The following is a 27,229-nucleotide window of genomic DNA, read 5'->3' on the forward strand; positions in this document are numbered from 1 at the left end:
TTCGTGAGGGATGTGTTGCCGTTTGCCCCAGGAGTGGTCCCAGAGGAGTTTGGGATCGGGACTGGCTGGCCTTACCCTTGATGGGAAGAGATATGGAATTAGAGTAGGGTGGCCAAGACATCTTCTGGCGGCGTGGGGGACCGGGAAGGGCCAGGGACTTGTGTTCTTCCTCAACACTTATTTCCCGTTAGGCTTGCTGAGTACCTTCCTTTGTGTCAGTCCTTTGCTTGATTCTGTGAAATTAATTATAAGAGGAGACAGACTTGCCTCCGGAAAAGATTTAATCAGGTTGGAAAAACAAGAGCAAAACATACTCTTAACAGAGAACCATATGGGACAGGTACGAACACGTTTTGAGTCGACTCTACTTGCCTCTGTTGAAGCAAAGAAGTTATTTCAAAATTGTAGGCACTTAGTGAACACTGATTGACTGATTGTTTTGTCCACTAGGCTGTGAGTGTTTCAAAGATGAGGACTTTATGCCCACACTTAGCACAGGACCTGCCATGAATATAGATGCTCATTTATGAGTGGATGAGAATAATTATTTTAAAATATAGGATATCATGAGTGTTGTGAGTAGGCAGGTAGTTGATTTGGTTGTAACTAGGTGGCGTACAGCTGAGAGATGGACAGTGGTGGACCTTCCTGGCATCAGTATCTTTAGAACATCATTTTCTGAATTTCCCAAGTCTCCCGTTTTAGCTGATGAGACCAAAGATCAAAATACATAGTGCACTTTTATTGGTCCATACCTGTGAATGAGAGAGGAGCATTCAGTTTTTTAGACCTTTAGAAAAAGGTATGTAAGTATGAGGAGCCCTTATGATAAATCTGTAACAGATGAATTGACAACTTGTGGACTTAGATCTCTGGAGTGGGTAACACCTCTGTGTTGCATTTTTAACCTTTTGGGTCCACTTTCGAATACTGTGGTTTAAAAAGTACTATCTACAACAAACAAAAGGCAGGTCTTATTTTGTTTCTCATTCCTTCAGAGAACCTAATATGATCCAGATGGTTTGCTGCTAGACTCTGCCAGCCTTGTTTTTTCTTTTCTTTTCTTTTCTTTTTTATTAGTTATCTATTTTATACATATTAGTGTATATATGTCAATCCCAGTCTCCCAATTCACACACACACCCCGCCCCCCAGCGCTTTCCTCCCTTGTTGTCCATAGGTTTATTCCCTACCTCTGTGTCTCTATTTCTGCCTTGCAAACTGGTTCATCTGTAAAGGCTTGTTAATATACAACATTGTACTTAGATTTGTTTCTTTATTTTATTTTTGATCTTTAATTTGCTTAGGGTATCCACCCCCCCCCCATTTCTGGCATGATAGTATAGTAGCAGACTAACTCATGTAGGTTTTGTTAATCTTAATGTGATTATTCAGGAGGGCAACTAGCAGCCTACCTAAAGTATTACTGAATGTGCTAATATCTTGCTTAGCACCATGAGGGAAATAATAGAGGGAGAAGGCATCTCCATCTTCCATGATCTTAGGGCTGTTAGGGATGCAGGAATAATCCATATGAAAATTGTTAGATAACAGAAGGGAACAGTAGATGAGTTTTTCTCATCTGCTGTCTTGGGCTATTTTTCTTGGTGGGACAGTATCGTATTGCTCAAGGAGATTAAGGTTAAAAAAAAAACGTTGAGAACCAATGGAACAAATGCAGTGTAGCTGAGTTGAAAAGTGTGCTTTGGACTTTAGTATAGTGTTTTCACAACTTTGCATTTTATATCATGACTGAGTACACACACATGTATATGTAAATATTTACATAAAACTGAAACAAAAGTTTGCAAAATAATACCTTTTAAAGCATCTGTTTGCCCTCTGATAATCTCTTCTATTCCATATCCTTTGTCTATCCCTCCCTCTCTTCTCCCTTCCTCCCTCCCATCCTTTCTAATTCCCTTTACAGCCCACTGTGTTACTATATTTTACAGATCTGTGGGGATACTGTGCTGGGCACTGAGGTTACAGTGGTGAGTAGGCAGACATAGGTCTTGTTTTCAAAAATCTTTACAATCAATTGAGAAAGATAGACAAGAACAATAATATAATAAAATATGTTCAATATTCTAATAGGTAAAGTATAGGCTATAGAAGCCCATTCATTCAATTATTCAGAAGGTATTTACAGTCATTCCTCAGTATCCGTGGGCATTTGGTTCCAGGACCTGCTGTGGATACCAAAATCCGTGTATGCTCAAGTCCCATAGTAGTCCCTCGGCCTCGGTGGGTTTTGCATCTGAGTTCCAGTTCCCCATCCAGGGCTCCAACCAACTGCGGATCGTAAATTGTACATGATCCACGGTTGGTTGAATCTGTTCATGTGGAACCCATGGATACAGAGGGCTGACTGTATTCAGCATCTCTTTATGCCAGGAACTGTTTTAGGTACTGGGGATTCAGCAGTGAACAAAACAAGCTAAATCCCTTTTCTCATTGGAGTTTACATTCTGCGGTGAGTGACAGTAGTTAAGTGTATATAAGAAACAAGTAAACATGTAAGAATCAGTTAATTCCAGATAGTGGTTAGTGAGATGATGGTAGTAAAACAGGGTAATGTGATAAAGATGAATGAGAAGGTAATCTTGGTTTGTACCCTCAGGGAGGGAGCTGACATTTGATCTGAGCCCTGAATAATACTAAGAGTCAGCTATGTGAAGGTCCGTGGGCTGAACGTTGCAGGTAGAGGGAATAGAAAGTTCATATCTTGTAGAAGAGACACATCCTTGGTCTTACAGTATTAGCAAAGTCTTCCTGAAGAGAGAGGAATTAAAAAAGACAGCTTACACCAAGAGGAAATCAGACAATTAGTGTTCTAGAGGATTTCACAGGAAGAAGAGGTCAATGTGGGTTACAGTTGTTGGGGCAGGTTTCATGGATGTGGTGAGAGTTGAATAGTGAGGAGGAGTTAGACGTATGGAAAGGTGGAAGAGGGACTTTTAGGCAGAGTAAGGTATAAGCAGTGATATGGATGTGGGAATGGGAGGCCCTGTTGGGACTTAGGCTATTTCACAAGGAACAGTAGAGGAGATGTGGTACCAAATTAAGGAAGGCCTTGTTTGAGAGGATAATAATGTAAGCAGGGATTAGTGATATGATAAAATCAACATGTGGGTTGAAAAAAGTGACCAAGAGGAATGATAGGCTAGAGAACAGTGGATCATTGGTCCTTCAGCCCCTTAGTGTGCCTCCACTTTCCAGTGTGAATTAAGACAGTTGCCATTGTACTTTCTGTCAGTTTCCTGATTAATTTGGCAGCTGCAGATTCTCAGTTTGCTAATATTGCCTTGTGGTCACCTGTCTGCCTAACCAGCTGGTAGAGCATTGAGGGCTCAGTCCCAGTGTAGGCCAGCTAATTAACTGTATTCCAGAGTTAAACACTGGCATATGTGCGTCTGGTTAGAAAAGGAGGTCACAGTGGTGATCAGAAAGAGAAGGGCTATCTTAGTTAATATATCAGTGTTTAAGAGAAACTAACTTGTTCTATTGGTGATGGGTTACTAGTGGTATCTAACTGTTTATTTATTCTTTATCAAACATTTGAGAACGTCCTTGGGCCAGCCAGGACTTTTTGTTAGGAAGAGCAAAGAGCAATAGGATCTAAGTCCAAAACCATAAAAGGACTAACTAAATGAGATCCATATGTATATGCTTCCGTATCTCCAAAATAAAAACTAAGAGGTTGCCTCTGGAAGATTGTTTTGAGTTACAAATAGAAAGAAGTACTTCTTTACATGGTGTGAAGTAAATTCAAAATCATTAATTACTCTAGGAGAGTATGTAAGCCAAATTTATCATGAAGATGTTAGAATGGAGACAGGTTTATAAATCATTTAGCATTCAATAAATATTTGAGTACCTACTATGTGGTAGGCCTTGGTCTTTGGTCTGGGCACTGGGGAATACATTGGTACATAAACCGTGACAAAATCTTTTTCTTTTTGGAAATTGTATTCTAGTGGATGTGGAGAGCCACACAATAAACAAATACGTAAGTAAAACATAGAGTATGTCAGATGACCATAAGTGCTATAGAGAAAAATAAAGCATAGAAGGAGCATAAAGAGGAGCAAGGCTGTGTTTGGGGCATTGCAGTTTAAAATAGAGTGATCTGGGAAAGCCTTATTGAGAAGGTGACATTGAGCAAAGACCTAAAAGAGGTATAGATAGCAAGGAGCCAGGGTTGCGGGGTATGTTGAGTGAGGAAGGTGGGAGAGTAGGAGATGAAGCTGGGAAAGGGGGCACACAAGGCAGGTTGTGTAGGATTCTGTGGACTGTTGTAATGATTTTGACTTGATTCTGAAGGAGATGATAAACCTCTATTGGGCGGCGGTGGGTAGTGATATGATTTTGACTTAAGTTTTAAAGAATAGTTCTGCCTGTCATTTGGACAAGGTGGGGTAGGGAAATTTATTGCAAGAATCCATCTGATGTATAATGTAAGGGAAGAATCAGTATAGAATCCCTGCTTTTTGAAGATGAAAAAATAATCTCTCGATGAACTATTGGGGGTCTGAATCTTTTATCTATGAAATTGCATTTCATGTTGGCCAATTTAAAAAGTTTACATGCTGATTACATTTGATTCTTTGACATTGCTATCTTAATAAGTGCTAACATGAATTTATGGTTTGATTCTTTAGATGGCCGCCAAGAGCGAGTTATGTTTGACAAAATTACATCTCGAATCCAGAAGCTTTGTTATGGACTCAATATGGACTTTGTTGATCCTGTAAGTAAATGGGCTTTATATCTTGGGTTCCTTGCTTCATGCACTTCTTTTTACTTGTCTCTTATCTCTGGCCCTTCACTCACTTGCTCTATATTTTGGTTTGGCCTTGGATATAAAATGTGAATTTATTGCTTAAAACTTTCTTTTTTCCTGGGAATTCCCTAGCGGTCCAGTGGTTAGGACATGGTACTTTCACTGCCATGGCCTGGGTTTGATCCCTGGTCAGGGAACTAAGATCCCTCAAGCCGTGTGGCATGGCAAAAAAAATAAAACAGACAAAACAAAACAAAACAAAACTTTTTTTCTAAATCTTGTTCCGTGCTGTGAGTTCTGACTTTTCAGAGAACTATAAAAGTGAGCAAAGAGGAAAACTTGACATTAACATTTCATATTAGAGAGTTCTTTGAGCAAATTATTTTATTCATAAGTGGAAAAACTTGTTTTGGAATTGTGGTCATTTGGGTAGAAACTGGTTGGAAATTTGCTTTTCTGTTATCTATGTAGAAAGAATACATTAAAGTAATATAAAGTAATATAAAAGTAATATAAAATAGATTTCATGGCCAGCTTTTAAATTAAGGAGAGCCAGGTATTCATAAGCAAGTTGCTGTGCTTTTCTCTTTCTATAACTCCTCTACTCTAGACCCTCAGCATCCCTTATCTAGACTGCTATCTGTAGTGGTCTCTGAAGTGTTCTCCTGGTCTTCCTCTCATCTTGCCGTCTTCAAATACATCTTCCACATGGCTTTCAAAATGATCTTACTAAACGGAGTCTCTAAGAACCTTCTTTTTTTTAAACCCATACTGCCCCCTCCTTATTTAGGTATTTTATCTGTCCTACTCTAGCACTTGTGCTGGCCTCATAGCATTAACCACCTAGTATAGAAATTAATTATATGTCTCTGTCCTCCCCGAGAGTTGCTGGGGAGGCCTGTATCTTGTTCTTGTGATATCCACAATGCTTAACACATATATAATAGCTGGGAGCCGTATAGGAAGTGCCTTTGAGTTACAGCACAGACGAGACCCGTAGTGTCAAGCAAAGTTGATGCTATCAGGCACAAATATGGAGAGGCAAAGTTCTCCTCTGCAAAGCTGATGCTGTCAGACATAAAATTGGAAAAGCAAAGCTTCCTGAACACAGGGTTTTTTATATTCCCCCTACCCTGTTGTTCCCTGGGCAGAGAAAGCTCTCCCTCCCTGGGACTTCCTGCTGATGGAAGTTCTTCCTTCCTCTGTCCTGCAACGGCCCCTCTTGCCCTTTTGCCAAGAGGCGCTCTCTTTTCACAATCTCCTTGCCCAAGGCTGGTGCCTGGGCTTTCCTGCCCACACTGAGGTTGAGGCCTCCTGGTGGCTGGTGCCGTGCAATCGGTCTCTCTTGCCCAGTGCTGTAAGCTGGGCTCTCCCTGGAGGAGAAACCTGGGTTCCCGAAGACATGTGACCAGAGCCGGGGCCCCGCCAGTTGGCGAGGGAATCCCAGGGCAGGTGCTGGGCGTGGAGGCCACGGGGGCATAGGCTACCAAGGTGACAGAGAACTGACCTTCTCTGGGGGCGCTGCACCTCGCCCACTCACACATCTCACATCTCCCTGCTTGGCCCCGGAGGATGGCTGGTTAGCCAGAGACGGGTAAGATTCCTCAGGGAAGGAACAACCTAAGACAGGCACAGTCGCAGAGGGGCCATCAGGAGAGAACTTGGGGGCCAACAGAGGTGGGGCACAGACCCTCACCCCCCCAACTTTGCAGGGGCCTGAACCCTCACCTGTTTTGAGGGAGGTCTCCTGTCCCCGTGGCTGCTTCGATTCCCACGCCCAGCTCAGATGGGAACCCAGGTAGCAGACAAGAGACCTGGCCAATAGCAGCTGCTCTCCCACCGCAGCAGGACTTTGTTTCCCATTTCCTCCGTGAACCACAGCTTTTTTGTGTGGAAGCAAAGCTTTCCTCTGTGTGGTTCCCCTTGTTTTCCCCTGCCTTTGCCTAAGATGATTTTTGTAGGATTGTTATTGGTGTTGGGAAAAATGTATAGTTTTAATGCAGGGGTTTAAGAAAAACCCCAAGTTAGGGTAAAAACCAAGAAAAGAATTGTAGCTACTTCGGCTCCTTTAATGATTATATTTGTTGGGGAAATACAATGGTGGGAATATTTTTGCAGTAGTTTTTGATTTTAATTGTGAGAGTCATGGCCTCCCAGTAGAGTTATAAACATGTTGGAAAATACCTGGGTATGGTGGCGAGTTTTTATGCAACAGTGAGTTTAATCAATGAGTTTATGGTACAATGCCCGCTCCCATAGTTTTTTAGAAGCATAAAAATAATGTGTATTGTTTTGATTATTATGGTAGGGTTGGGAAATTTGTAGAAGAAATGTTGTTTGAATATTGTTAATCACTAATAGAATTATATGTTTAAGTTTATGGCTTGATCAAGCAGAATGTACAGGTACAAGAACACCTTAATCTTCTGAGAAGAATGAGAAAACCGCAGACTGTGTTCCTGACGTAGATGTGACCAACATGTACCTAACCACAGGAGATGAAAGAGACTCTGGGCGATGGGAAAATTACCTAATTTGTTTTGATTAATTTGCTGATGTAAACCACCTTTGTTTTGTGGCCTATGTGGGGGAGTTTTTGGTATGGGAAAGAGGATGTTGAATTTGAAAATAAGATCACTTTATAGTATAAAAGCTTTTGGAATCTTGAAAATAAATTTGTCAGAGCCTTGCATCCTCTGAGGTGTCTTGTGCTCTGTCCACGCCGACTCCGTCCTCCCCTTTGGGTGAAACCTGTCCAGCTGGGGCTGGTCCCCGGCATATAATTAGATGCTCAATAAATATTGAATTGACCAAAATGGTCAAAAGAAAATAATTTTATACAGCTTTAAAATATGCTTATTATAAATTCCCTTTTACATTTAGAAATCTAGACAATAATTAGAATAGTAGAATATTAGAGTTGGAACGAACCTGAGAGATCATCGTATTTCATCTTCCTTGTTTTATAGATAAGGAAGGTCCAAAGTGAAGGGGAGTGACTTGTACAAATGAGTGGGAGTGTAGGAAGAAGAACTTAGGTATCTTGACTCGTAGGTGTTCTATTGCCTCATGCACACATTTCAGAGTGCAGGTGTGCTAGAGCTGACTCGAGCTTTCTAGGGTAGATTTAGTTGAAAAAGTCTACGTGTTTTTAGATCTGGCATGGTTATTAGCACACAGACGTTATTTTATTCTGAGTTCTGATTACTTGCCACGTAGCACCAGAAATCATTTAGAAGACTTCACTACTCTTTTACTGAACATGAGTTAATTGTTGGATCTGAGAAGAAAGGAGCAACCTGAGCTTAGGTCTGAAATTTAATTGGAATAGATTTTAAACTGGTAAGTACACACTTTTTTTTGAGGGGGCATGCTTTTGTCAACTGGGAAATGGCATTCATTTTCTGTTGGATTAATCTGTTTTTTTTTTGTTTTTCGGCTGCATGGCTTGTGGGATCTTAGTTCCCCGACCAGAGATTGAACCCGTGCCCCCTGCAGTGGAAGCTTGGAGACACAGCCACTGGACCACTGGGAAATTCCCTAATCTTTTTTTTTTTTTTTAAAGATTCAGTAAACACATACATATATACAACATGGAATTTGTCTTTTTTTTTTTTTTTTTTTTTTGGTACGTGGGCCTCTCACTGCTGTGGCCTCTCCCGTTGCGGAGCACAGGCTCCGGACGCACAGACTCAGTAGCCATGGTTCACGGGCCCCACTGCTCCGCGGCATGTGGGGTCCTCCTGGACCGGGGCACGAACCCATGTCCCCTGCATTGGCAGGCGGACTCTCAACCACTGCGCCACCAGGGAAGCCCCGAATTTGTCTTTCTTGACTTGTGCATTGTGTGTTTTATTTATCTATGTATTTATTTATTCTTTAACATCTTTATTGGAGTATAATTGCTTTACAATGGTGTGTTTCTGCTTTATAACAAAGTGAATCAGCTATACATATACATATGTTCCCATATCTCTTCCCTCTTGCGTCTCTCTCCCTCCCACCCTCCCTATCCCACCCCTCTAGGTGGTCACAAAGCACCGAGCTGATCTCCCTGTGCTAGGCGGCTGCTTCCCACTAGCTATCTATTTTGCATTTGGTAGTGTATATATGTCCATGCCACGCTCTCACTTTGTCCCAGCTTACCCTTCCCCCTCCCTGTGTCCTCAAGTCCATTCTCTAGTAGGTCTGCGTCTTTATTCCTGTCCTGACCCTAGGTTCTTCATAACCTTTTTTTTTTTAGATTCCATATATATGTGTGTTAGCGTCGTGTGTTTTAAAGAGGGGTATCTCTTACAGTACGGTCTTGAAAACAGTGAAATGCATTGAGGTTGAATGGGATGTGGAGCCAGAAGACTTAGATAGTAAAGCTTGGGCAAGTCCCAGTAACCTGGTTCCTCATGTAAAGTGGTGAAAGTTATATACCCATCTCACAGGTAATTGTGAAATGTCAGAGAAGATCATGAAAGTTGAGATATTTTGTAATTTGTGAAATGTTAAAGAGGGAGTAGCCATTAAATTATTTGATGACTCAGCCCCAACTCTAACTTATATCTTCATCTCCTTTCATTAGAATGATTAAAGTTTGATTCATTTGCTTTCCCGTACTTGTCCTTAGGTAGAATTGGGGCAAAATGGGTAAGTATGTAGCGTGAACCCTGATTATATAGAGAGAATTTGAATGCAAGATGGGGAAATAATGATAGAATCATTGGTCTGTTTTCAGCTGTTTCCCTGTGTGACTGTTAATCTCTGTAAAAGCTCTACTTAGATTTTAAAACTAACTTCCTTCCTTCCTCCCTTCCTCCCCCCGCTTTCTTTCTTTCTCTTTCTCTCTTTCTTTCGTCCCACACTTCTTCATTGTATATGTAGTATGCATTTTCTAGCAGCTCTATTGGCTTATGAATTCTCATTACTAAATTTTCCACAGCCCACCATTCTGAAAGATAATTTTTCATAAAAGGAAGTTGTCTTTTATCTTGATATAAATTGATTGTTTTCTTCATTGCTCTCTTAAGGAAGCTCTTGGTTCTTGGGAAAGCACAAGTAATTCTTGGTTTTGCTTTTATAGGCTCAGATCACCATGAAAGTAATCCAAGGCTTATACAGTGGGGTCACTACTGTGGAACTAGATACTTTGGCTGCTGAAACAGCTGCGACCTTGACTACTAAGCACCCTGACTATGCCATCCTGGCAGCAAGGATTGCCGTCTCTAACTTGCACAAAGAAACAAAGAAAGTATTCAGTGGTGAGTCCAGAGGAAAAAGAAAGAATTTAGTATTCTCAGAAAATTTATAAGTTTACTAGAATGAAACCTTGAGTGTCAGAAAGAGAAATTCCATCTTGTTTAAAAAAGCAAAGTGTGCAGGTTAGTGGCAGAGGGAGACTAGAACTTCCTATTTCTCCATGCTGCTGACCTGCTGCGTGGAAGGGTCAATGGATACTTTTCTTTATCTTTTTGTTTCTTTTTTTTTTTGAAACGCATCTTTAGATGCTTGGTGGTGGTGTGGTTGGAAAAAAGAATAATATTTATTGATAATTTCTGGGTTAAACAAAGTGTTACAGTCAGTCTTTTGTCACCATTAGTCAGCACTCCCATTTTATAGCTCAGGGAATGTGGGCAAAGGAAGGTTAAATAATTTGTTAGGTATATAAAAAGTGGTATATAAGAAGTCAGCTGGTAGACTGAGAGTAGAAATCTTTCAGCTTTCAATTCGAGATCTGTTATATGGGGACTTAAACATTATATCTCACTCTTCAGTAGATTTATTGTAAAGATATCAGTTCTCCCGAAATTAACTATGGATTCAAGTCAAATTCAGTCAGAATGCCAGCTTTGTGTATATGTGTATTATATGTATAAATGCAGAGGACTAAATACTGCTGTGATGTCTGGAAGAGAGAGGGCTTATTACTAAATGTGCATTTATAGAAGTAAAATGCCTGGGATGATAGGTTTTGAATTTTAAGTTGAGTGTCTGTTTTGTTAGGATAAAAAAAACTTGAGAAGAGGTTGTAATTTCTGTTTTTCTTTATTTTCAACCAGTAATTCTCAATGGGGTTATATGTCAGAATCATCTGGCAGTCTTTTTCAAACTACAGGAGCCTATGCTCACTCTAACTCTGGAAGATTTAGCTTATAAATATATATATTTCCTTATATATTTATTAGACGTGTGTATGTTCATTGAGCACTTTCTGTGCTAGGTACTAAGGTGGGTTGGGATGAAAAACGGTTGAGAACCACTGTTTTAAACTGTTACCTGAAGATTGAATTAGCTGTTAAGTGATTTTGATATTTTAATTTTCTGTTGTTTTGTTTTTAGATGTAATGGAAGACCTCTTCAACTACATAAATCCGCATAATGGCAAGCACTCTCCCATGGTGGCCAAGTCAACAGTGGATATTGTTTTGGCCAATAAAGATGTATGTATAATGCTTTTCTGGTGAAAAATTTTTTATAGATTCTTTTTTTTAAGACAATAAGCGCATTTTTAAAAATTTAAACACTACAAGAGATAGAGGTAAAAAGTAATTCTTTCTGCTTCTCTGAATCCTAGTTTTCCTCTCTAGAAACAGCAACATTTTGTCATTTTAAAATGTAGTTTTCCAGAGCTGTTCTATAATACACGTATGTGTACCTTTATTTTTCCTTTTAGTGGTAGTGTACTGTGCATACTATTCTTTCTGTTACTTTTTCACTTGCAAGTATATCTTAGAGATAGTTCTTTATTAGCATTTATGAATTACCTGCATAGAATTCCATTCTGTAGCTGTATCATCATTATATATATATGTAAGAATTGCTGTAGTGATGAATATTTGTTTTCCATTTTTCACTGCAGTGAATATCCTTGTATGGTAGCACTTTACTTGTAGATGAGTGTATCGGTAAGGTAAATTCCTTAAGTGGAATTGCTGAGCCAAAGAGTATGTACATTTAAAATTTTAGTAGACATTGCTAAACTGACTTCCAAAAGGGTGGTTCAAGTAAAATTTTGAAAGATCTTCTTGCTCAGCAACTTAAAAATTATCCATTTGTGTTTCAACCCCTTTCTTAATTACATCCCAAAGAACAGAAGGGAAAAGATGGGTAGGTCCAGCCAGCCCTTTTGCACACAGGATTTATTTACCATGGATATCTGCACAGGTTAGAAACCACTTTTAACTGTAGGTAATAGAATGATTAGTCGGCTGTCTCTAAATATGTATCTGATGTTAAAGAGACTGAGAGAAGACTGAGTTGTGTGTTGTTCATATGTATAATCTTGAAGACAGGTGAAAAACTAAAATAAAATGACGACAGCAAAAACCTGTATCTAAAAAATAAATATTGATAATCAAGTATTTCAGTTCTCCATTTTTCATGCAAGGCCCCTACCTGTCTTTGGCAACAAAGATGCCCTTAAAAATTTAAGAGGAAGGGAAGAGTTTTGTTTTTCTTTTTTACATCTTTATTGGAGTATAATTGCTTTACAATGGTGTGTTAGTTTCTGCTTTATAACAAAGTGAATCAGTTGTACATATACTTATGTCTCCATATCTCTTCCCTCTTGCGTCTCCCTCCCTCCCACCCTCCCTATTATGGTTTTCATTTTATGACAACTTATACTAGTCTTCCACTTATGGAATCAACATACAAGTTTCTTTCTTTTTTTTGGCAATGTCCTGCAGCTTGTGGGATCTTAGTTCCCCTACCAGGGATTGAACCCGGCAGTGAAAGCATAGTGTCGTAACCACTGGACTGCCAGGGAATTCCCACAAGTTTCTTTTTCAAATAAACTTATTAAAGTCAAAAAAAGTGAGAATGAAAGTCTTAATAGAATGGATGGTAGTTAACACAAATCATGGAGATGAGATGATACCTGAATGAATGGAATTTGGAAAATGTTGAAATATACTGTGTAAAGCAGTATTTCTCGGGCTCAGAGCGCGGGCTCAGTAGTTATGGCGCACGGACTTAGTAGGGAAGAGTTTTGTATAGATTTTTCAAGTCCTTGGACATGGATCCTTATATGGAAATACTGATAGTATTTTGAAAGACTGGCTCCACATTTCTCTATCCAAAATGATTATTTGTACCTAACTGCTTTTGTTTTCTTTAAATGTCTCTATAGCCTACAAAAGCCTGTAACAATGGCCAGTTCTGCTTTAAAATATTACTGTCACAGCAGTAGTTTGTTTAAAACCTGTTAAAGGACCATGGATTTGATGAGCCTTAGAATTAACGTAATTATTTATCTTATATATTGTTATGTGCAATTTAAAATGGAAGATAAAAATACTTATTATTAATTATATGACTCCGATACTTTTGGAGTAATAGCTAATCTAAAAACATGTTTAAGGGTGATAATATAGTCCCTTTTATGCTCATGTTCTTTCCTTCTTCAGAGATGTACTGTAAACATAATAGGGAAAGTTTGGTAAGTCACATATGTATTTTTACTTATATACAACTTATACTTAAATGTTTTCTTCTAGTCCTTTAATGTACATGTTTTTAAACCTAATTAGGATACTCAATTTATATAATTTTTTTTTCTTGACATCAGGTATGGATTTCTATTCTATACTAAGTAATACTTAGTGTTATCTCTTTTATATTCTATGTCAGTTTTAGTTCTGGAGTCAGGGCTGAAAGATACCAGAGTTTGTGAAAATAAATCTAATTATCTTAATGATGGATTTTTTTTTTACCTTCACCAGCGCCTGAATTCTGCCATTATCTATGACCGAGATTTCTCTTATAATTACTTTGGCTTTAAGGTAAATAATGGGTTTCAAATGAGTGGGAATTCCTCCTTGAATCAGGAAATACAGGTTTTTGTTTATGTTTTAGTGATATAATTATAGAGGTAGTAATTTGTTGGGAGTTGGGGGACCTGTGGGATTAGTGGGGTTAGAGTGGTGGTCGTTGTTTGAATTAAGGAAAGATAGCTTATTCATTTGCAGTTTTCAAGTTTTCCAAATATTACTTCTGGATACCTTTGGAGTTATGCAGGTAATTTGCCAGAATGATTCCATATTCTACTGTTTATGCAACAACTGTTTATTGAATTCCTACTATGTGCCAAGTGCTTTTCTAGGTACTTTTGTGTTGATAAACAGTATTATGTAGTGATTGAGAACATGAATGTTGGTGTCAGACCACCTGGGTTCAAATCTCTGCTCCATTTCTTATTAGCAAGATACTTAATCTCTCTGTCCTCAGTTTCCTCATCTTTAGAATGGGGATAATAATAAAATTTCAACAGCAAATTCTCTTGAGGAGTGAGTGTGTGTGTTACTTTGGTCAATGCCTAGCCTGTTATAAGCACTTCATAAATGTTAACCATTATGATGTGGTGATGAATACTACAACATCTGCTATTAACATTATACATATTAACATAGAGCTGGCTTTTTCCAGAAATTTTCAGGCAGTCTTTTCCAAAACAAATAGCCAATTGATAATGTTCCAAGCTAAAGCTAGTAAAACGAAATATGCTATTCTTGTCATTTAAGATTATATTAAAAACGGAGAAGATTTAAAAAGATTGCCTTATTGTGAATGATATATCTACTATGTCTTTAAAAACTATGCCCTGGAAGTTTTTTGTTGTTTTGCTTTTTCTAGACGCTGGAGCGATCCTATTTGTTGAAGATCAGTGGAAAAGGTGAGACATGAATGTGTTTGTGTGGTACATTTTCTATTCATTATATTGAAAATAGAGCTTTGAGCTATTAGCCTTAGCACTTCTATTTAAACTCTAACATTTTAAACTTCAGGTTTAGTTTATGAATAATTTTGCTGCTTATTGGTGTAAAATTTTTAAAATTGTCTTTTGGTGTTCCTTTTTTTGACTCAAGTACATATCTCAGCCTAGTTTTTCTCACATGTCCCATTACGTGAAAATTCCTCTTTTGTTTTTAGTGGCTGAAAGACCACAGCATATGTTGATGAGGGTATCTGTGGGCATTCACAAAGAAGATATTGATGCTGCTATTGAAACGTACAACCTTCTCTCTGAGAAGTGGTTTACCCATGCCTCTCCCACTCTCTTCAATGCTGGCACCAACCGCCCACAACTTTCTAGGTATGTGTCATCTATAGTCGCTTTTAATGTTCTGAAATGCTTTTGCTAGGGAAATAAACCTTGACCTGAAGAAACTAGGCAGTTCATCACTTAAAAATTAATTTGATATACATTTTTTTTTTTTTTTGCGGTACGCGGGCCTCTTACTGTTGTGGCCTCTCCTGTTGCGGAGCACAGGCTCTGGACGTGCAGGCTCAGCGGCCATGGCTCATGGGCCCAGCCGCTCCGCGGCATGTGGGATCCTCCTGGACAGGGGCACGAACCTGTGTCCCCTGCATCGGCAGGCGGACTCTCAACCACTGCGCCACGAGGGAAGCCCTGATATACATTTAATCGCTCCTGTTCTGATTAAATGAGATTTACTTTCTGGAAAGCTCTCTTACTGCAGTGTGGTAAATGAATTGAAGAGAGACAAATGCCGATAATAAAATTTTAAACATGATTGTGGTGATGGTTGTACAACTCTGTGAATATACTAAAAACCATTAATTGTACACTTTAAATGGGGAATTGTATGGTATGTGAATTATATCTCAATAAAGTTTTTTTTTAAAAAGTAAATACTGACAGTAATTAGAGGGCTCTAATCATAGTCTGTATGAGAGATTATGGTATTTTGGGTTAGGGAGGTGAAAGTAGAGATTGAGAGAAATAGACAAATTCAGGAGATTTGGGAGGTAAAATTGATAGAATTTGATGATTTGGATATGAGTCAAGAGTGGTTCCTGAGTTTATGGGTAGAGTAACAGGATTTATTATGGTGCCATTTTCTGATAAAGGAAACATTGGAACAGAGTCTGGTAATTTGTAAAAAAAAAAAAGACTAATACACCCTAAGCAAGTTTGTTTTATCCAAGGAACTCAAGGATATGCTAACATCAAAAAGTGTATTAATGTACTTCATTGCACTAACATTTTATATCATTTAATACTTTCATAATAAAAAAACTAGCAAAATAGATACAGAAAATAACTTCCTTTATTTGGTAAAAGATAATCCACTAAAAACTTAGATCTATTGGACCTCTGTTTTCAGCATTCTAGTGGAGGCCTGATCCAGCATTGTAAGATAAGAAAAAAAAAAGATTGGAAATGAGGGAACAAAACTGTAATGATTCCTGAAGAGCATCTACAGACAAATTATTAGAATTAAAAAGAGATTTCAGCAGAATATCTGGATGTAAATTCAACATAAATTAATCAGTTGAGTTTCTGTATTTTAGCTGTTAGAAGATTTAAGTTTAAAACATATCATAATACTGGAAGGTACCCAAGAATAAATCTAATGAAAGGTGTGTAAGGCTTTTAAGGAAAAAATTCTAAAACGTAATTGAAGGACATTAAAAAACAAATAAATGGAGAGTGATCTTATATTCATAAATGGATTTAATATTGTAACAATGTCAGTTTTTTCCAAGTTAATCTATAGTTTCAGTGTAATTCCAGTCAGAATTTCAACATGCTGATTCTAAAGTTTATATGGAAGAGCAAAATGCTAAGAATAATCTAGTGCTGCTCAAAGATATCAGGTCCTAATCCCTGGAACCTGTAAATGTTACTTTATAAGGAAAAGAGTCTTTGCAGTTATGATTAAGAAAGATCTTGACATAGGGAGATTATCCTGAATTATTCAGGTGGGCCCTGAATCCAGTAAAAATATCCTTATAAGAGAGAGGTTGAGGGAGATATGGATACATACAGAAGAAAAGAAGGCAGTGTGTAGATAGAGGCAGATATTGGAGTGATGTGGCTACAAGCAAAGGAGCCACCAGAAGCTGGAAGAGGCAAGGAGTATATTCTCCCCTAGAGCCTCTGGAGGAATGTTCTTAATTTTGACCCAGTGAAACTGATGTTGAACTTCTGGCCTCCTGAACTGTGAGAGAATAAATTTCTATATTAAGCCACTGAGTTAGTGGTATTTGTTAGGACAGCTACAGGAAACTAATATAAATAACAAGATAGTTTTGAAGAAAAAGTCCTACCAGATTTCAAGACCACTATAAACCCATGGTTTGTCTATCCCAGAGTAAATACCATACTTTGTGATATTTACTCTGGGATAGTATAGTATTTGCTCTGGCCACTGGAACATAACAGAGAGCTCAAAAAGAGATTCAGGCTTATATGGGAACTTGATGAATAACAGGGTATCATTGCATTTCATTGGGAAAACAGTGCTAAGGAAATTGGTTATCCTATGGGGAAAAGTATAATTAGATTTCCCTTCTTCATGCCATATATAGAAATAAATTCAAGAGAATGTGAAAGTAAAATCTTTTAGAAGAACATATAGAGAAAATAAATATTTTCCTCCTCAACTTTTTAATATGAATTTCAAACATTCAGAAAATTTAAAGAAAAGGACAGTGAACTCCACCCATGCACTCACTTCTGCCTAGATAAAAAACTTACTAACATTTTGCCATATATATGTATTTTTATCTTTAAAATTAAAAAAAAATTTTTTTTGGCTGAGTCATTTGAAAGTGAGCTGCAGACATCATGACTATCAACCTAAATCTTGATAGATTATATATGACCTCAGAGTAGTGAAGGATTTCTTAAAGTAGATACAATAAGCAAACAATATAAGGAAAAATTGACTACATTAAAACTTAAAACTTCTGTGAACCAAATACAGTGAAAAAAGTTTCAGACTGGGAGAAGATATTTGCAGTGTATGTTAACTGTTGAAGGATTATAAGAAAAAGACACAAAACGAAATAGAAACATGGGCTAATTTGTAGAAGAAACTGATTGGCTAATAAACACGTGAAATGATGATAAACTTTGCTGGTGATTAGAAAATGAAAGTTAATATCATAATGAGATATTTCATACCCAACAGATTGATACAAATTAAAAGGCTGATAATAGTAAGTATTGGTAAGAGTGTGGAACATAGGGAACTCTCATGCATTGCTAGATGGAGTATATGTACCCATTCACTTTGGAGAATGTTTAGTAAAGTGGAACACATGCATATCTTTTGACCCAGAAATTCCTCTCCTAGGTTTATACCCTATAGAAATCCTTAGACATAAGCACAAGGAGATATGTTTAAGAACTTTCACAGCAGCATTGTTTAGAATAGCAAACAAATTGGAAGTAATCCAAATGTCCACCAGTAGGCAAATGGACAAAATATATTGGTATATTCATACAATGGAATACATTACAGCAGTGAAAATAAACTAGTCCTATATGTATCAGTAGGAATGAATCTCTAACACAGTATTGAGTTAAATAAAAGTGGGTTACAGAGAGATAAGATGGAGCCAGAAATTTCAAAAATGTGGAACATATGTCAATGCTAAAAGAACGTAGAAAGGCATGGAAATGGTATATGATTGTAATTAGGTTATATTTGTAGTGTCTTATTTCTTGAGGTAGGTGCTAAGTACAAAGTATATGTTATATTATTCTCTGTGCCTTTCTGAATGTCTGAATATCTAATAGAAAAAGTCAACAGAGTCCGTCTGATTGGTTGAATTTTTAAGTTATTGAAGGGATCATTGGAAGACTAAGGTTCCTGGGGTAGGAGGATAAGATCCAAAGCACAGGTAGAAGGGTTGTCTTCAAAAAGACTGTAAGGAAGCTAAATTTTGATGGACATACCAAATTTGGTTCAGTATTGGATAGGTGGGGTTTTTTTCATAAATGTTTAATTTTTCTTGGCTTACCAATAGGTTGAAAAGGTGTTATGTATGCTTAGGAATTTACATGAGAAAATGTTATAATGGCACATTTGCAGTCTGGTGAACATGGAAGCTAATATTTTTAGACTTATCTCTTAAGCCTTCCTTCCAGGCTTAGCATCTAGGGTAGGCAGCAAGGTGATTTTAAAACAATATATGTTGATATATCTTATTGTGTCATATCCAGTAAAAAGTTTTATTTTGTGTTTTTCCTTCTAAAAACCCCTAGGAATTTTGTAAGCTTCAAATTGTTTATTTGCCTAACTTACTGTCTTTGGATTATATAGTCATTTTTTGATTCTGCTTTGCTTCGGTTCCTTGCTGAGTTGTGACTTTTTTCCCCTGTAGCTGTTTCCTTCTGAGTATGAAAGATGATAGCATTGAAGGTATTTATGACACTCTAAAGCAGTGTGCATTGATATCCAAGTCGGCTGGGGGAATTGGTGTTGCTGTGAGTTGTATTCGAGCTACTGGCAGCTACATTGCTGGGGTAAGCCTCTGTTGTGTGACTAAAAGTGTATAGGCTTAGGGGGATTCAGGTCCGTAAGCAACCAGGCTTGTGATTGAGAGGGCATTTGCTGGGGCTCGGGAGACCTGGATCTCTGTTAATTACTTGCTGGCTGTGTGACTTAGACTGAGTAATTTCACCACTTCTGGTCTCATTTTCATCTGTCTTATTAGAGGTTGATTAGATGGTCTCTAGGGTCAGATTTTGGAATCCTGATTTATTTTAGCAATAATGATAGCATTATTATTATTCATTGCTCACTACATGCTGAATCCGTTGTAAAAGTTTTATGTGAATTACACATTTAACCCTTACTGCAACCTTATGAGATAGATATCATTACAGATACAGTAAACTTTATTCCTTACAGTAACTTTGTGAGTATAGCCACAGAGTCTTCATTTGATAAGTGAGGAAGCTGAAGCTTAGAAAGCTAAATTACTTCCAGAGATTAGTCACTTAATATGTGATAGAGCCAAGATTCAAGCTTTAAACATTGTCACTTAATGAGGTAAATTTCATCTCTTCTAGTTCACTATTCACTGGGAGTCAAGATCATGGTTTTGGGTAGAATCTAAAAAATAATACAACTGGATGTATATGCAATACAGAAACAGACTCACAGATAAAGAAAACAAACCTGTGGTTACTGAAGGGGAGAGAGACGGGGGGAGGGACAAATTAGGGGCATGGGATTAACAGATACAAACTGCTATATATTAAAATAGATAAGCAACCAGGATATACTGTATAGCACAGGGAATTATACCCATTACACTGTAATAACCTATAATGGAGTATAATATGCAAAAATGCTGAATCACTGTGCTGTACACCTGAAACTAACTATTGTAAATCAACTATACTTCAGTTAGGAAAAAAAAGAAAAAAAAAAGGTAATCGTTTTGGTTAAATCCTGGATTTAAATCCTATCTTCACTAATTACTAGTAGTGTGGCCTAGTGCAAGTTATTTTACATCTCTGAGTTTGTTTCCTCCTCTGTAAGGTGAAGAAAATATCTAACCCTATAGAATAAAGTTAGAGTCCAGAAGAAAACCATTCCATTACGTGGTGTTCATTACATAATAGTAGGGTGAGCCATTGCTCACTTATCTTTCTAGGTTGTTTAAAGGCTTGCCTTGAGGTTAGAAGGATTATTTTTAAAATTTGATGAGGTGTCTTTTAGTCTTAAGAGTTTATGTATTTTTTTCATCTTCATTCTAGAATCCATTTATTGCTGAGAATCTCCATTTACCTTATTGTCTTGATTTATCCATTGCATATAATTCTTATTGTAAATTGCCTTGAATTCTTTTGGGAAAAAGATACTGTAGTAGCGTTTTTACTCTACCCAAAGTATTTCTTTATATAATGACCTTTTGAACGTGTGGGGTTTAAATTTAGCTATCCTGATTTTGGATTCTTTTGACTTGTAATTTCTCATTGTAAATTAGAGATGCCATGAAATAACTTCGTACATAATTGCGATTTATTCAGCAAAATTTTATTTTATGTTAGGCATTATGTTTTTAAAGCAGAGGGAGAGATGGGGAGCAGATGAAACTGTAGACTGGGAGAGAGTAATTTGTCCACTGTTGAACCGTTTTGTTCTTTTTCTTGCTGAGCCCCCTATTTCTCCTCCAGATGCCTTTATCCTCAGTTTCTCTTTCAGACTAATGGCAATTCCAATGGTCTTGTACCGATGTTGAGAGTATATAACAACACAGCTCGATATGTGGATCAAGGTGGAAACAAGGTATGCTTTGTTACTGAAAGTCCTAGAAACCAGAACTGAAAATCTTTTCTCATATATGCTTATAATAAGATGGCTCATTGTGTATGTTTCTAACAACTTTGCTTTTTTTCCACTTTTATGATCAATTTAATGAGTATAATTTTTACTTTTAAGTGTATACAATTGAAGTATACATTTTGATGATTTTGACAGATGTATATACTTGTGTAATCACACCAGTCAAGACATAGAACATTTCCATAACCCCAACATGTTTCCTCATGCACCTTTGTATTACTCACCCATCACTCCCACCAATACATACTTTATCCCTGGCTCCAGGCAGCCAGTGATTGAGTCAGCTGTCTTACATGACAGTTTATTTGCGAGGAATTTCTAAAGTTGTGATTCATATTGATACCTAACCTTGAAAAAGGGTTGTAATATGTTTTCTAGGTTTTTCTTTAAAAAAAGAAAACAAAAACAAAACAAAACTCTGTCTATTTTATAGAGGGAAAAGTAAAGTTGAGAGTATTGGATCATTTATCCAATGTTATCAGCAGGATAGTTTGCAACTATCTAGCCTGCCTTTTATGGATATGTAGGCATAGTAATCACCTATTAGTTTATGAATTTCCTTCTGATGCACTTAAAAAAAATCTATGGTGGGGGGACTTTCCTGGTGGCACAGTGGTTGAGAGTCCGCCTGCCAATGCAGGGGACACGGGTTCGTGCCCCGGTCTGGGAAGATCCCACATGCCGTGGAGCGGCTGGGCCCGTGAGCCATGGCCACTGAGCCTGCGCGTCCGGAGCCTGTGCTCTGCAACGGGAGAGGCCACAACAGTGAGAGGCCCGCGTACCGCAAAAAAAAAAAAAAAAAAATCTATGGGGACCTTGATAAGACATACCACCTTCTTGACCTTTTGAGCACGACATTATTGTCAAAGTTAAAGTGATTTTCTTTGGGCTTTGCATACATGTCACATAGTGTAAAGTGAGCTGGACGACTGCTGAAGTGGAAGCTCCATCCCTAGTTCACTGTGTCATTTTGGATAAATTATTTAGTTTTTTATTTTTCTTATATTTTTAAAATAAATTTATTTATTTATTTTTGGCTGAGTTGGGTCTTTGTTGCTGCACGAGGGCTTTCTCTAGTTGCGGCGAGTGGGGGCTACCCTTTGTTGAGGTGCGTGGGCTTCTCATTGCGGTGGCTTCTCTTGTTGCAGAACACGGGCTCCAGGCACGCGGGCTTCAGTAGTTGCAGCACGCGGGCTCAACAGTTGTGGCTCACGGGCTCTAGAGCGCAGGCTCCTAGTAGTTGTGGCTCACGAGCTTAGTTGCTCTGTGGCATGTGGGATCTTCCCGGACCATGGCTTGAACCCTTGTACCCTACATTGGCAGGTGGATTCTCAACCACTGCGCCACCAGGGAAGTCCTATTTAGTCTTTCTTGTTCCACATTTTCTTTATGTTAAATGCTCTTTTTTACTGCTAGAATTGTAAGAAAACTACTACTACTTTATATTTTTATAGTACTTTTATTTGTATTATCTCATTTAATTCATTAATTGTAGTGAAGATCCAAGGAGATATTATTGAAGTGCTTTGGAAAATATGAAGTTTCTTTGTTTTATTCTGATTCTGAGAAGAATGATGATTTGTTTACCATTAGCGACCTGGGGCATTTGCTATTTACCTGGAGCCTTGGCATTTAGACATCTTTGAGTTCCTTGATTTAAAGAAGAACACAGGAAAGGAAGAACAGCGTGCCAGGGACCTTTTCTTTGCCCTTTGGATTCCGGATCTCTTCATGAAACGAGTGGAGACTAATCAGGTGAGAGATAGGTACTTGTTAGTAATAACAACTTGATTCATATAAGTTTTCTCCTCAGTCATCTTAAATCATGCTTAGGAAGAGTCCACCTATATGTTATGCCATGGAAAGGCATGCTGAACAAGTTAAGAGATGCCGTTCTTGCCTTCTTGGATTTTTATTCTCTAAAGTAGATGCTATCTGACCTAAATGGTTGAAGGGTCATGAACAAACATGCAAAACTAGATGTTTGGGCCTGAGCCTAAAATTATTATTTCTAAAGCAAATTTTTAAGACAGTCTATGGAAGCCACAATATCCCTTGCAGTGTTCCTAATGGACTACGTGTGGTTGGTTATTTGAAGTTTCTTATGGTTGGTACTCTTCTTCCCTCTGCAGGACTGGTCTTTGATGTGTCCAAATGAGTGTCCTGGTCTGGATGAGGTCTGGGGAGAAGAATTTGAGAAGCTATATGAAAGGTATGGGAAAAATATGAGAGTAATAATGCTTTAACTGTGTGTTTCTTTTATTTACAGGATCTAAATTTTAAAACTACGTCAATCATTAGCCAGTTTCTAGGAATCTTGAGAAGCATCTAGAAGAGAATGTGACTAATAATTTTATTTTGGTCATGTTTTCTTCCTGAATCTTCACCAAAATTTTGGTTTGTCTTCTTTCTTGAAACTTTGGGACATGTAAATAGGTATTCAGGTTTTTTTAATTGATCCTTTAAAAAATTAATGCAAAGAGTTATTTAGCAGGGTTGTTATTAATTTGCTTTGTCATAAAGTACATTTGACAGAACAAGTTATGCTTTGTGTAGTACACAGGAATCAAGGGCAACTGGGACACACATGTCAATAGTTCATTAAATAATAGCACAACAGTACTGCTTTAGCACAGTAGCACAATTTGAGTACTTCAGGTTTTGTTCCTTTTTATTATGGAAGGTTTTGTTGATTTGGTGGGATTGACTTTAGCCATAGTAAAATAAATATCATATTCCTAATTTCTTTCTCTTAGCAAAACTTAGTAAGAAATTTAAGAGTTTTCAATATTTTATATTTTGGTGTTTCTCTTCATGTTATCTGCAATAAAGATTTTCCTTAGGGAATATTAAAATAATACTAGCTTTGCCTTTCAGTTATGAGAAAGAGGGTCGTTTCCGCAAAGTTGTAAAAGCTCAGCAGCTTTGGTATGCCATCATTGAGTCTCAGACAGAGACAGGTACCCCGTACATGCTCTACAAAGATTCCTGTAATCGGAAGAGCAACCAGCAGAACCTAGGAACGATCAAATGCAGCAACCTGTGCACAGAAATAGTAGAATATACCAGCAAAGATGAGGTAGGTAGAAAAACTTCTGCCTCAGGTACTGAGAGAAGAATCTTAAGGAGTTTGTGAATTATTTGTGACTCCCTCACATGACTTCCCTTAAGTTGGGTGAAGGGGGTTTTCGTAGCTTGCTGTAAGCAGAAGGGCACTAAAATAGAGATTATAAAGGAAGAGGTGTGATGTGTGCCCTTAAATATCTTTTAGTCTGAGCCATGTAGAAAAGACTGTCAATTTTTTATTTCACACACATTGTTGTAATAACCTTTACTTGAGAAAAATAGCAATATATAGTTATTTAGGTTAGGGTTAGGACAAACACAGTAACGTGTTAGGGTGCTCATTCAGTTTAAAGTATGTAAGCATGAGAGAGTCCTTTCAGTGAATGGTGAGACAGAGTTCTCATCTCAGATCTTTAAGATGATTCACAGAAGAGGCAAGGCTAGAAATGAGACATAGATTTGGATATTTTAAAAAGAAATTTATGGAAAAGCTTTCCATTTGGGAAGAACTGCCTGTATGACAGATCAGAGACAGGGATAGGTTTTGTGCAGTGAGTGTAAAAGTTTGTTTGTTTTGATGGAGCAAATACATTAAGGTTTGGTGTATGGAGAGATGGCTGCAACTGGGGGAAGGGAGATAGTATGTGAAAGATGACATGTCTCAGACGCAGGAAAGCCCTTGTAGATTTCTGAAAGGAAAATAGCATCCCTAGGATAGGAAGGATGGCTCTTGCTTCTGGTTATAGAATGGCTTAGTGTGAGAAGAGGCTGGAGGTTAGTTTAAGGAGATTGTTGCATTAGTCAGATGTCAGGCAGCTTGGATATTGGATGTAAACTATGCAAATGCGGAGGAAGGAGCAGATCCCAAATTCTAGGACCTAAAAAACACATGACAAATGAAAAGTCAGAAAGAAAATGGTGAGTGAATTGAACATATTGCTAAGGTTGCAGTTTAATTTAACAAAGTTTATTGAGCACCAGCCATGTGTAAGACACTATACTAAGTGCTCTCAGATATAAATGAATGTGGCTCAGCCCCTGCCCTCTGGAAACAATTTAGTTGGAGGAAATTGACATACTCATGACTATTATACAAGATAGATTATATTATAGAGAATAAAATGACCCTTCTTAAACATCAGATCATATCATTCCTCTGCACAATACTTGTCTTTGATTTTCCAGCCCATCCAGAGTTTGTTCATCCTTTTTTTTTAAATTGAGATATAATTCACATACCATAAATTTCACCCTTCTAAAGTATACAATTCAGTGTTTTTTTAATATATTCACAAGGTTGTGCAACCATCACTGATAACTAATTCCAGAACATTTTCATCACCCCAGAAAGAAATCTTGTACCCTTTAGCAGTCACTCCCTGTTCCCCTCTTCACCCAGACCCCGGCACCGCTAACCTATTTTCTGTCTCTGGATTTGTCTATTGTAGGTATTCCATATAAATGGAATCATATGATATTTGGTCTTTTGTGTCATTTGTCCATACTGTAGCATGTATCAGTACCTCATTTCTGTCCTTGTAATGCCCTGTGAGATCCTACACAACTGAGTATCCCACCTCATCTGCTCTTACTTTCCCCCTTCCTCACTGTGCTCCAGCTCTACTAATTTTATTGCTGTTTCTCAAACATATGAAGCATACTCCTGTCTCAGGATTTTTGAATGTTAAAATGCTCTTCTCCCCAGGTAGCCATGTGGCTTGCTTTCTGACTTCTTCAGTTCTTTCTTCATATATCCCATTCTCAGTGAGGTCTTCCTTGGCAACTCTATTTAAAAATGGCACTCCTGGGCTTCCCTGGTGGCGCGGTGGTTGAGAGTCCACCTGCCGATGTAGGGGACACGGATTCGTGCCCCGGTCCAGGAAGATCCCACATGCTGCGGAGCGGCTGGGCCCGTGAGCCATAGCCGCTGAGCCTGCGCGTCCGGAGCCTGTGCTCCGCAGTGGGAGAGGCCACAACAGTGAGAGGCCCGCGTACCGCAAAAAAAAAAAAAAAAAAAAAATGGCACTCCTTCCATCCTTAGCCCCAAGACTCTGTTTTCTTTTCCTGCCTTATTTTTCTCCCTAGCATTTATTAGGCTTACATGATTCAAGCTATGTTTTAAAAATGGGTACTTTGGCAACATGTGTAAAATTGAGTAGATGTGAAGGGCATGAGAGAGTCTAGGTGAGAGGAGTTAAGGGCTGTCAGAGTCTCAATGAGGGTGAAGTAGACTTACAGTTTGGAAGCACTTTCTGCAGTGATAGAAATGTTCTGTATTGGGTGGCTACTGAGCACATGAAATGTGACTAGTGCAATTGAGAAACTGAATTTTAAATTTCATTTAGTTTTAATCTAGTGGCTGCTGTATTGGACAGTGCACATCTACTGACAGATACATATGAAAAATTATAGCATAATGTGGCATACGTCTGGTAGTAGAGCCATGTACCATGAAGCATATGGTTCTTTCCCCATCTTACCTATTTCACTGGTGTGAAATTTAAATAGAATAGAAATTTAAAATTTTAATGTCAGCAAGTGTTAGAGGCTTACAGAGTAGTGTCATTGACACAGTGGAAGAAATAAAAATCGTGTGACTCTTGACCCTTTTTTTCCGAATTCCAGGTTGCAGTTTGTAACTTGGCTTCCCTGGCCCTGAATATGTATGTTACATCGGAACACACATATGACTTTATGAAATTGGCTGAAGTCACCAAAGTCATTGTCCGAAACCTGAATAAAATTATTGATATTAACTACTACCCTGTCCCAGAGGTATGAATAGATTTCTCTGCTTATTGGTAATTATTGAAATCCAAGATGGAAGGAGTTTATCACAGTCTTCTAGTCATTGTCTAAATGGTTATCATTGGAATGGTGTGAGAAAACTGAGATAAAGAGAGAGAGTGTGTCATTTGTTACAGAATGTTGCTTTTACTGTTCATTAATGTTGTCTCTTCTCTAAATCTGTTGGCACAAAGGCAAGCGTATCAAATAGATGCCATCGCCCCATTGGAATTGGGGTACAAGGTCTGGCAGACGCTTTTATTCTGATGAGGTACCCTTTTGAGAGTCCGGAGGCCCAGTTATTGAATAAGCAGATCTTTGAAACCATTTATTATGGAGCCTTGGAAGCCAGCTGTGAATTGGCCAAGGAGTATGGCCCATATGAAACCTATGAGGGCTCTCCAGTCAGCAAAGGAGTAAGTATATGCATGAAGTTTCTTTTTGCCTGTGAGTTCCTATGGTAGGCTGAATGGTAGCCTTCAAAAAGATA

At 38.1% G+C, this 27,229-nt stretch overlaps 1 protein-coding gene across 1 annotated transcript in view; it reads left to right on the forward strand.

Moving 5' to 3' along the window:
• Positions 1-27,229, forward strand: part of RRM1 (ribonucleotide reductase catalytic subunit M1) — a 36,564-nt gene that overhangs the window by 896 nt on the left and 8,439 nt on the right. The window contains exons 2-14 of the mRNA XM_082659205.1: positions 4,665-4,753; positions 9,858-10,035; positions 11,114-11,214; positions 13,498-13,557; positions 14,408-14,447; positions 14,705-14,867; positions 18,914-19,055; positions 20,746-20,829; positions 22,480-22,641; positions 23,019-23,098; positions 23,764-23,965; positions 26,578-26,727; positions 26,934-27,155. Coding sequence (XP_082515331.1) covers positions 4,665-4,753; positions 9,858-10,035; positions 11,114-11,214; positions 13,498-13,557; positions 14,408-14,447; positions 14,705-14,867; positions 18,914-19,055; positions 20,746-20,829; positions 22,480-22,641; positions 23,019-23,098; positions 23,764-23,965; positions 26,578-26,727; positions 26,934-27,155 — 1,673 coding nt within the window. The remainder of the gene's footprint in view (positions 1-4,664; positions 4,754-9,857; positions 10,036-11,113; positions 11,215-13,497; positions 13,558-14,407; positions 14,448-14,704; positions 14,868-18,913; positions 19,056-20,745; positions 20,830-22,479; positions 22,642-23,018; positions 23,099-23,763; positions 23,966-26,577; positions 26,728-26,933; positions 27,156-27,229) is intronic.

The sequence above is a fragment of the Grampus griseus genome (genome assembly GCF_964374135.1).
Source record: "Grampus griseus genome assembly, chromosome: 8".
Classification (NCBI taxonomy): Eukaryota; Metazoa; Chordata; class Mammalia; order Artiodactyla; family Delphinidae; genus Grampus; species Grampus griseus.